This window comes from Morus notabilis, unplaced genomic scaffold, assembly GCF_000414095.1.
Source record: "Morus notabilis unplaced genomic scaffold, ASM41409v2 Scaffold1341, whole genome shotgun sequence".
In the NCBI taxonomy this organism is placed as follows: Eukaryota; Viridiplantae; Streptophyta; class Magnoliopsida; order Rosales; family Moraceae; genus Morus; species Morus notabilis.
In genome coordinates, this window is record NW_010363438.1 from 12559 (window position 1) to 24917 (window position 12359).

The following is a 12359-nucleotide window of genomic DNA, read 5'->3' on the forward strand; positions in this document are numbered from 1 at the left end:
TGCTTTGCATGCAAGCTCTATTGCCCACGGAATATGATTCTGTTTCTCCACAAGGACAATAACGGACAATACTGAGACCATTTTATTAATTATTTTTTGCTAACTTAGATCTCACTATTAATTTTACCTTCTGCATTAATAGTGCGAGTCTGTAATTCTCCATAAGGACAAATCCAAAGGGTTTCACATGCCAGAATATATGTGCATTCATCTATAATTACCGATGTTGGTCAATTACATTAAGAGTGAATGAATATTAAGCCGGTAGTCTAAAAATAAGATTAAGTGTTTTTTAATGGACTCGAACAAAACATCTACTAAACTATGTGAGCAAGTCTAATGCCATTAGGTTAACATCTCGGGAATGATAAATATATAGGGCGCGTTTAAAACTCGTTCTAAAATAATTTTATTTTTTATATAAAAATGAAAATGAAAACGTTTTCAATCTTAGACATAAATCATTTTTGAACATGCGTTTAGTAGTTTTATCAAGAGATTGTTTTCAATATAAAAAAAACTCATTAATGTCTCTCTTCTTCTCTCTCTACTCAAGAGAGGAGAAAACGAAAACAAAAAATGAAAAACGACTATAAAAGTCGTTTTTCATTTCTCTCTCATTTTACATTAAACTAAAAAATCGTTTTCATTACCGTTTTTTATTTTTATTGTGCCAAACGTTGTTTTAGAAACGTTTTTATTTTTTCCTTCTCGAAAAACGTAAAAAATAAAAACGATATTAATTCTAAACACGGTCATGATGTTTGTGAGTCCATTTAAAAAAATATATATATTTATATATATATAGAGAGAGAGAGAGGGGCGATCAGCCCTAACTATCTTAGTTTCTATGAGCGTGACCAAACGAGCCTCACCCGTTGATGAATTTATGTATTAAATTATAGGAAATGAAGATTTAACCGGTAATCTAAACAAAGTCTCAAGACGGGGCTTGAATTGAGACCGTGGTGCTTTTTATGGGTTGATGTTGCTTCGTAGCCCATGATTTCACACGCATGCATTTAAGATTCTGCCATAAATGGTAATTGGTATACCAGAATCACAGTGCCACTGATTCGCTGTCAGTTCTTCTTTATTGCCATTCCCAAAAATGTGAAAAACAAACAAGATCACCAAATGCCAAGGTACAATTGGTGTTTCTTAACTGTCGTTTGTCATTTTCTTCTTTTCTTTTTGGTTTTTTCTTCTTCGTTAAGAACAATAAAATTGTGACATACGGAAGATGATGAATTGAAGCAATATGCTTAATATTAGTGCCCTAATTAATTGGATGATTGATGAACCATATTTCTGTATATTCATTCATTAATGTGTTTGAACCGAACACGCGTGACCCAGAACAGTTTGTATATCTTAACAGTCATTTATACTATTTAAGTCCAATATTAAGTATTAACAATAAAAAAACCTAATTAATTGGATGATTGATGAACCATATTTCTGTATATTCATTCATTAATGTGTTTGAACCGAACACGCGTGACCCAGAACAGTTTGTATATCTTAACAGTCATTTATACTATTTAAGTCCAATATTAAGTATTAACAATAAAAAAAGTACGTATTTAGTGCCTCGTTCACTTCACAGATTCGAGTTTTCACTTCGAGCTGAGATGTGACATTTTCTGAGAGCTTTTCACTATAGCAGAAAAAGTTAGATGTGACATTTTCTGATAACTTTTTACTGTAAAAACCTAAAACTGAAAACTCGAATCGGTGAAATGAACGAGGCATTATTTTCTAATCCCAAAGTTGGCTTACAATCTAGAGACAGGTGTAGTGGTCACCCCAAATCATATATGAATGGCCTAGTAGTTTATTTCCAACTATCAAACCATGTGAGTCTTTAATTGTTCTACTTCTTTTTTTCAAAAAAGAAAATATATATATATATATATATAGCTTGTTGATTTTTTTTTTCTAACATTGGCGTCCTTTTGTAATCCAATGTAACTGCATTTACGCCACGCTGCTGTCACTTATGTGTCAACCGACACTTTCATCAGCTCAAGTGATTAACACATTGTCACTAATTAATAAGTGCGATTCTTTTTAAAAGGGTCCTCATAGCAATATGGCATATTTTGGCAAATTGGAGATCGGACAATAATTATAACAAAATGAGTGATAATGGTGCTTTATTAAATTTCTGAAACTCCCCAGCCCGTTATCCACCACAAATGCAGAGAAAGAAAAAAGAAAAAAAAAAAAAAGAAGAAATTAATATTTGTGTGAAAAGATAACATCATCATAACAAGAAAACTAATGTATAAGAGGCACTTGATAAGGATGTATTGAAACAAATGACACGGCCAAATCAATTTCTTGCCATTGAGATTGACATCCTTTTGGCCAAATAAGTCAACGGATGGACAACAATGTTTAACATTTTAGTTGTGGAAATAGGCGTTGAAACATCAAATTTCATAATTAAATTAAAATTGTGCTGTGAAATTTTGGTTCCACGACGAAAAAGCAATATTTTTTGTTTATTTAAGTTATTTTTTTTAGCGTTACTTAGTTTAAGTTTTATTGTTAAACCGAAAGGAACCGTAGATGAAAGGTTTTCTTATAAATATTTTCTTCCATACGAGTGTAAGAAGAAGAAAAAAAAAAACAAGAAGAATATATTGGTGGCAATCAATAATTATCTTTGCTTGGTGGCATTTGCAAGTTTGACTGATCAAAATACATTTGTGGGATTTGCTACTGCATATATGCATCCAAAAAGTTAATGTTATGGATCTCACACTTTAAGTTAAAGGTTTTAACGTATAATTACCATAAAACACTCATTTCAAGATCATGTTTATCCAACTTAGAGTTTAATTTTAATGGTTACTCTAATATAATTATTAATGAGTATTATTGTTTTAATCGATTGATGGGTTAATTAGTGAGACTATATTCTTATCATAATAAATCACATGAGCCCGTTTAGGTCATGAATTAGAACTATGATATTAGAATTATTTTCAATTTACGTGTGTTAATACTGTAGCGAACTATGAATCATGATTCGAATCAGAGAACGAATCCTCCAACCAAACTGGCTGTAAATTTGCATTGATGACTAACTAACTATGAAAATATGATCATTAATATATATATATATATATATATCAAAATTTATTAGTAGTGCAAGAGTCATGTGGCGGTGAGTATTATTGTTTTAATCGATTGATGGGTTAATTAGTGAGACTATATTCTTATCATAATAAATCACATGAGCCCGTTTGGGTCATGAATTAGAACTATGATATTAGAATTATTTTCAATTTACGTGTGTTAATACTGTAGCGAACTATGAACCATGATTCGAATCAGAGAACGAATCCTCCAACCAAACTGGCTGTAAATTTGCATTGATGACTAACTAACTATGAAAATATGACCATTAATATATATATATATATCAAAATTTATTAGTAGTGCAAGAGTCATGTGGCGATGCCCTTCCACCGATGAAAGTTGAAGATTGGGGATGAGATCTCCTGAGCGTGAAAAGCACTGAAAAAACCATGAAACTCACAAAGCAAGTAAAAATAAATAGCACAATGAAAATCCCGACAATCCCAACCACAAATTGATGAAAGAGCCATTAAAACCTCTCATATGCATAGGTTGGTGATCAGCTCACAAAATTTAATAGTTGGCCAGACAATAAAGTTCAAAATTCTAATGGAGGACGTCCAGCGACGTCTTTTAATTAATGGGTCCTGTGTCTCAAAGTTACCTACCAACATATACATGTATAGATCGAATATATATCGTAGCTTTTTTTCCTAACTTTTTGTCTGTGAAATTTCAATCTATTTATAAGTCACCACACAGTACATAGCTCCTTTGACAAAATCTCCGATCTTGCTTAATTGTACTTGTCTCTTCAATCTTAACTGTCAGGAAAAACCCATCACAGAGAAACACACCAACAATCCGTATTAACAAGACTGAAACCGAATTGGATCTATACATAAATGATAATCATCCATTTAGTTATTATCACAATAAAACATTTTTGAAATTTTTAGGTTACCCTCGTTGAAAAAATTTGTAGGAATTTCAAGAAAATATTGATTTCGATGAGTTTGTAGCTTATTATGCATAAAGTTAAAATTATTTTATTTTAACTTTAGGTGAATTGGTTGGAATCCAAAATAGTGAGTCTGGGGAGGGAACCCTCCCTCCTCTTCTCCTTCTCATCAAATAAGATTCACTCTCTTTCCACCCCTCTCCTTTCCTCCATCTCTTTCTCCCTCCTACCAATTCGTAGGACTTCCTTTTGATGCTGAGATCTACATAACATGTTTAAAGTTTCTCATGAAAAACTTTTTATTTGTATATTTTTAATGTTGGGAAAATTTTATTTTTAGTATCCTGTGTTATATCGAAATATGAATTTGGTACCTTATATTTTTAATAGTTTCATGTCGGTACCTCAATTTTTTAGGAAATATTCTTTTGGTACCCCATGGCAGTTTTTTAAGACACGAAAAGACAAAATTTTCCTTATTATTAAATATAAAAAAGTTTTTTTAAAAAATCTTAGACCTGTAACTAAACACTTAAACTTCATTCTGCCCCAAACATAAAGCAAAAATCATTATTGTAGGTTTAAAAAAATTTTAAAAGCTTTTTTATATATTTAATAATAAGGGTAATTTTATCTTTTCGTGTCCTTAAAAACTGTCCCAAAGTATTGAAAGAAGATTTTCTAAAAGGTCAAAGTATTTGCATGAAATTATTAAAAATAAAGGATACCAACCTCATATTTCAATATAACAAAAGTTTTCCTGTTAATCTTTATTCTATCTTAAAATATGAGGGAAAAACGAGCAAATTTATGTAATTTCTTAAATTTTAAAACAAATGTTTAATATGTTCTGAAATATATAGCAATGACATTTACATCATATGATATTTTTCTCGAAATTTTCTTCAATATGGAGCACCGTCGGTATTTCTACAAATGCATTTTCATCCTTGTATAGGATTATAGGTTAAGGATAGTGACAATAATGTTATAATCTAGAGAAATCGCTCACATTACTATTTATTAAAAGCAACTTAGCTGTTCGACAGTTTTTGAAGTGTAACAAAATGGTCCTGCAAGTAGTTATGAGAGACAGCTCTCGAACTAAATCTTCTCTCTGACCAATAGCCAGTATTGGGTCCAAACACCAATCCAACTCACATCCCCTTAATTACCCAAACAAGACAGTGTTATGCATCATAACACCCAAAAAAAATAAAAAAAAATAAAAATAATAATAATAATAATAGTAATAATCTTTAGGGGAAAAAGGATTTAAAAAAAAAAAAAACTCTTTGCCCATTAACCTCCACCCAAACCCACGTATCAAAAGAAGAAACATTAATGGCCACAACTGCTTGCAAGGAAACCATAAATGCTAGCCAACTACACCAAAGGAACCACTTCTATGTGACTATAAGTACACTATAATCACTCTCAAATTTTTCTACCCACTAAAACTCTCAACCCTTTTATATATAAATCAATAAGTACTGAAAAAGTTTCTCTTGTATATCATCATCATCATCATCATCTCACTAGCCATGGAAAAATCAAAAGTGAAAATCACTAACAAAACACATATCAAACCCAACAAGGAAATAGGGAGAAAAGAGTGTCAGCTAGTGACATTTGATCTGCCATATTTGGCATTTTACTACAACCAAAAGCTCATGTTCTACAAGGGGAGTGACTTTGAGGGCATGGTGGCGAAATTGAAAGACGGGCTTGGTGTCGTTTTGGTTGATTTCTATCAGCTGGCGGGGAAGCTTGGGAAGGATGAGGAAGGTGTGTTTAGGGTGGAATACGACAATGAAATGAAAGGTGTGGAAGTTGTGGAAGCTTTGGCTGAGGAGATTGGGACTGAGGATCTGTTGGTGGAGGAAGGTACGGCCACTTTTAAGGACTTGATTCCTTACAATGGGATCTCTAACTTGGAGGGTGCTCACAGACCCTTATTAGGAGTCCAGGTAATTAATGATTTTTAATTGCTAATTGACCATTTTTTGATTAATTGTTGTGCATTAGTATGAGATGGTGTGATTAATGCTGGTTAACGCTGGTATTTTCAACCGATTAATCATGATCATCCTGGATGTTTGAGAAAGCAGTTGTGATGATCCATGATTAACGACATTAGTTAGCATTTTTTTTAATCTTAATATCCGTACCTTCTCTAATCTTAAGTTGTAGCTTTAATCTAAGTTACAAAATATAATATTTTGGGGGGAAAGAGAAGAAAAGGGGGGAAAAACGCAACAAAATGAGGTTGAAATTGCCAAAAAATAAAAATAAAAACACACACACACAATGATAAAATACAACTTAATTCCTTAAGTATCAAAATTTTTATTTAATGATCAAATAGTAAGAGAGCATAGCGATTGATCTCTTTCTTTTTTGGGAGACAGAATATGAACATAGCAATTTTTCTTTAACGGGGTTGAGAAATTTGAACTTTCGATCTCACTACTACAGGTAGGGATGCAGATTTATCCTTAGGCTATCCCTATAATCATGGTTAAGTAATCTTTAGCCCTGATGGATTAACTTAATAATCTTAATAATTGAAAAGTTGCATTGCGAGTACTTAATTAACACAGATTTCACATCATGGCTCCATGAAAATGGTGACCAAATCAGTTTGATCAAAGCAGTTCTAGTAGTATTTTCTTCTGCATATATAAAGATCTGTGGTCTATGATCATGTGGTTGAGAAGCAAAACAACATACCCAAAAACGGAACTAGTACATAAATTATAAGAACCGCGTTTGCATAATGTCACTGTGACAGTGTTGCAGCACAACTACCCCCCTTACCAAGATTGGTGCATCACTAAATGCCTTTTATGGCACAGGTAACCTTATCAGTATTAGGTCTCGTTCATTTTACCGATTCGAGTTTTCAGTTTTAAATTTCTACAGTTAAAAGCTTTCAAAAAATATCACATCTAACTTTTTCTGTTACAGTTAAATTTTTTTAAAAAATATCACATCTTAACTCGAATTGAAAACTCGAATCCGCGAATTAGATTTATGTATGTAGTCATTTTTTTAGTTATTTTTTAAAAGTTAAAAATATGTATAAAAGAACGTGGCTGTGCGTGAAACCCTCATCTCCATTTTATCTAAAATTTAATAGGATCTTACACACCTTGTTTAAGAGCCTTTTCTTTGCTATTTATTAATGTTTGAGAAAAACCGCCACTTGTAAAACTAGCAGTTCCTTGATTCTTTACATGCCAGATGCCACTAATTACTTCTGTTCGTTTCACAGATCCACTGCTAACTAGACTCTTCTTTCTGTTCTTTAAAAAACAAAAACAAAAAAGTTTATTTCGGGTTTTTCAGTCCTTTTTTTTTTCTAATCGAAAGGTTGGCAAAAAAAAAATAATAATAATAACAATTGAAAAAAAAAAAAACATAAAACCTCAAATGATAACTAAGGGATGACATCGATTGCTATGTTTCAGACTTTCAGTTAAAGTATTGCTGTCATTAATAATATACACTAAACAGCAACACAACTCCAATAAGATAGAGTTTTTTTTTTTTTTTTTTTTTCTTTCCGGTAGTCAAATAAGATGAGTTTTTTCGGTTATATTTCCTTGATGGATGATTTACTCATCAAATCTACGCCATAAGTGCAGCTTCTTTGGTCCCACTCTCATGGCAAGTACGAAATCAGACCAATCAAAACATAGGACCGTAAATTGAGACGAATATTTGTACCAATCTCTTTTAACTTATTAGTTTTGTGTACTTGTCTTTAAATTCCATTCTTTTTAAGTTGATATATAATTTTTAAAAAAAATAGTATAAAAATCTTATCTTCTAATAAAAAAATAATAAAATAAAATATTTATGCTATTTCTGGTGAGAGGTATCCTTTAGACGTCCCATTTTAATTTGTACATGATAAAAAAGCACCATAAATTGAGATTTCAGGTGAGTATTTGTCAGTTGTTTTTAGCCGTACGTCAAACTTAGATCTAAATAATGGAAGTAAAAGCATGAATTTACCGCTAGTCTAGGCCCCGCCATTGCATTTGAGATGAATGGTTCAAGTTTGTGCTTGATCAAATCGATTTCATTGGCTATAAATATTTATTAGTTTTTCATCTATCAATTTTGTACTATGGTAGTTGAATTTAGCCCAAAAAGTGTACGCAAATTATACAAATCCTTCTATATTCTTCTTTTTTTTTTTTCGGCTCGTAGCCTTGTTGGATTACTGAGATCGTAGCCGAAAATTTGTAAATATTTTTTTATGTATTTTCACGTTCGTTTCAGTGAAATTAAGATCCCGTTCATTTCGTTGATTCGAGTTTAGAATTTGAGTTTTTCTACAGTAAAAAGCTCTCACAAACAATCACATCTAACTTTTTTGTTACAGTAAAAAGCTCTTACATAAAATCACATCTAAACTCGATTCAGCAAAGTGAACGAGACCTAAATGCATAAAAATTATTGTCGTTTTCTGAAAAAGAGGTCGTGACTCGTGACACAAAAAGAACGTTCCAACGCCAACTAATAAAATTGTTTATTTAATAAAATTGTTGTCGTACGGCACTTTAATTTCTGGGCCTGGGGTCCATTTAAAGTCTTGTGGCCCTGCCAACAGTTAACCAAGCTGAAAGACGGGATCGCGATCGGGTGCGCTTTAAACCACGCAATCCTAGATGGAAGCTCCACGTGGCACTTCATGAGTTCATGGGCCGAGATCTGTAGTGGGTCCGACTCCATCTCGGTCCCACCCTTCCTCGAGCGCACCAACGCCCGCAACACGCGCGTGAAGCTCGACCTCACCCTACCCCCGGACCCACACGCCTCATCCAACGGTGAATCGAAGGACCCACTGCCATCATCTAACGGCGACGCCAAGCCCGGTCCACAACTCAGAGAAAAAGTCTTCAAGTTCTCCGAATCAGCCATTGACAAGATCAAGTCTAGAGTCAACCAATCGAGCGGCTCAAAGCCGTTCTCTACTTTCCAGTCTCTCTCCGCCCACATCTGGCGCCACGTGACCATCGCACGTGACCTCAAGCCCGAGGACTACACGGTGTACACCGTCTTCGCCGATTGCCGAAAACGGGTCGACCCGCGGATGCCGGAGAGCTACTTCGGAAACCTAATCCAGGCGATATTCACCGTCACCGGAGCCGGATTACTCCTGGCAAACTCGCCGGAGTTCGGCGCGGCGACGATCCGGAAGGCGATCGAATCGCACGACGCGAAGGCGATTGAGGAGAGGAACAAGGAGTGGGAGAGCGCGCCGAAGATATTCCAGTTTAAGGATGCCGGAGTGAACTGCGTGGCGGTCGGAAGCTCACCGAGGTTCAAGGTGTACGAGGTTGACTTCGGGTGGGGGAAGCCGGAGGGCGTGAGGAGCGGCGGCAACAACAGGTTCGACGGCATGGTTTACCTTTACCAGGGGAAGAGCAAAAAAAAAAGAGCGGCGGCCGGAGCATCGACGTTGAGATCACATTGGAGAATTTCGCCATGGAGAGGCTCGAGAAGGACGATGAGTTTCTTCTCGTCGGTGTCTGATGGTCGATCGACTAGGAAGACAAGAAAAGAGAAAAACAAAACAAAACAAAAAAATGTTTTGTTTGATGCAAGTGAGGTTTGTGATTTTGGAATTTGGTGGTAATAAGTGGATGAAATCACGACAGAGATTGTATCTCGCGTTGCAGCATTTGTTTTTTCTGTGTTTCTAGGTACCAAGAATTATTAATGTTGTTTTTGTGTTTGGATTCGTTTTATTTGATGTTAGTTTTATTGATTGATTTTCTATGTTTTAATGTTTGATTGCTAATCATTGACGTTGGTATGTTGTTGGTATTGGTTGGTATGATTTTTGGAAATGGTCGAATTAAAGTGCGATGTTTTGTTTATTGTATGATCTTGTTCATTATGTACGATGCAAGTATTGATATAATCATTGCATGGACGTGTGAATCGATGTGTAAGACATTTCAGTAATCAGTAACGTAACAAATTTTTATGTGATGTATAATATGTATCCGTTGTTATGATGAGCAATCTATCAATTACGAAGATGATGAGAAAATTCAATTCGTGTTGGGGTTCATATACATATGTCGTTTCCCATACTTAAAACGACACCAAACGCAAACGGCAAAAGCCATGTCATGTCTCAGGAGAGAGAGAGAGAGAGAGAGAGAGAGAGAGAGTGATTAGTTTATCCCTTGAATCAGAAAGTCATCATCTAGTTCAAGGCATGCACAACAATTTTTCAAGAACACGTGGGACAAAATCGCATGTATAAAAAGTAGAATAAAAAAGTATGTTTTCTGAGAGAATTATGTGATAGAGTAAAAAAATAATAATAATAGCTCACTGATGTTGCGTAGCTTTAAATCCTCTGATTATATAGAACCGTATCAAATAAAAAAAAATACAAAACAAAGGAACGTGATGGAAAATTTATCGATTTAAATTTGCATATTATTCATTACACTATGCTCATAAAATGGTGAGTCCTATTAAGTTAGGTCTCACCTACTCACTTAATATGACTCACTTTGTGTAAGTAGTAGAATTTTAACTCATTAAAATAAATAAGAGTACTACAAGTGTGATTTTCATAGTTACTGCAATATTTACCCGCGTATTATTATTTTAGCCACTATATATTGAATAGTTGGCTTAAAAAATTAATGAAATTAAAGTTTTATCACGCTACGTTATCAAATTTTTATATTTAGAGGTGACCACAGTTAGAAACGTATCCACTAAAAACTCGTCCATACATACATATATATACATACACACACACACACATATATATATATATTTACCCGGTAAAACAATTTATTGTTTTGAATTAATCTTACTGGTGCTCCATGAATTTTAGTGTCATTCTCACTTTACCTTCTAAATTTTAAAACTCTCATTGTGCCCCCTGAATTTTGAATTTGACCCATTTAAACCTTTTGTATGAATTTATGTTAAAATCTTATATAAAAATATGGGTTAAGTATGGTTACGTGGTTTTTATCTATTTATTTTTAATAGAAATTTAATTAGAAAGATCATGTGACTATATTATTTTATTTTTCTAACTTTTTTAATAGAAATTACAATAAAAAGGATCAAGAATAGGAACATTTAAAAATTTAAAGGGTAAAATGAGATTTTTTATTTTAGCGACAAACTGAAAATGACCCTAAAAGTCAGGAAGCACAAGTGATAATAATCTTTAAAAAAAAAAAAAAAGTTACTCTTATTTTATATTTTACAGAAAGGGTCTAAAAACTATGTCGATTTTAAACACAAAAAGACAATGAACTTTGAACATAATGGACATGTCCATTTAAATATAAACGACCGAACTTTTTTTTCACACAAATATACTATTTGTACTCTATTAGACGACACCAAACTTCGAACACAAACGACTTGTCATTTAAATATAAACTACAGTCTCATAATTTTCCAGACAACAATTATATATTGTTTGTAGTGTTATACGACACCAATGTAAACAAAACATTATCGTGTCTAGTCTAGTCTAGGAAGAAAAGGACAACAAATTTGTGCCAAAATGCCGATAAACGATCCCTTTAAAAATAAAAAAAAAATAAAAAAACATTAAGATTTTCATTACACTTTTAAAGTATAATCAAAAAACACTATGCCGTTTTTTTGTTTTTTGACATCACGAAAAGTAATTTCTCCCTAAAACGATAAGTCGTTTTTATGAAAATAATGATATATTGGAAAGGCATTGTTTTTTGTTTTTTTAACCTTGCGTTATTATTGAACACAAAAATGTATACACTAAGAGTAAACCGTAAAGGAATATAATAGGAAAGATAATGAGATTGAAAAGTAAAGTAATAAGATTAAGAGTCATTAATTCTCATTTATGTGTTTATTTGACTATTAGATAGCATAATAGAAAACAACACATTCCCTTTCTTATTTTTACTAAAATTAGGAATAGCAATTTTATTAATGTAATCACTAAAATGTCCTTTTACACAATTAAATAATCACTGATTGTATAGTAATTCATTAAGGGTAGATAAGTAAATTTAACATCCACTCCCTTTGATTGCAAAGATTGATATTCTCTTTTTTCATTCCCTATATTGTGTGGAACTCACTAAATTTCTATTATTAATTTTGTAAGTAGACACATTATTAAATAGGAAAGGGAATCACTCTTTACTTTCTCCTGAGAATCACTCTTTACTTTCTCCTTCTCTCTCTTTGATGCAAAGCAAATTTGATTTCATGTCTGCAGAGTAAAACAAAAAATTCTAAGCAAATTTAT

At 33.0% G+C, this 12359-nt stretch overlaps 1 protein-coding gene across 1 annotated transcript; it reads left to right on the forward strand.

The window, feature by feature from the left end:
• Positions 1 to 5516: 5516 nt before the first annotated feature.
• On the forward strand, positions 5517 to 9841 carry LOC112092751 (BAHD acyltransferase DCR). The gene is given in 3 exon segments (XM_024169635.1): positions 5517 to 6024; positions 8679 to 9491; positions 9494 to 9841. Coding segments are annotated over 3 exon segments (1350 nt in total). The 5' UTR covers positions 5517 to 5598; the 3' UTR covers positions 9605 to 9841.
• Positions 9842 to 12359: the final 2518 nt, after the last annotated feature.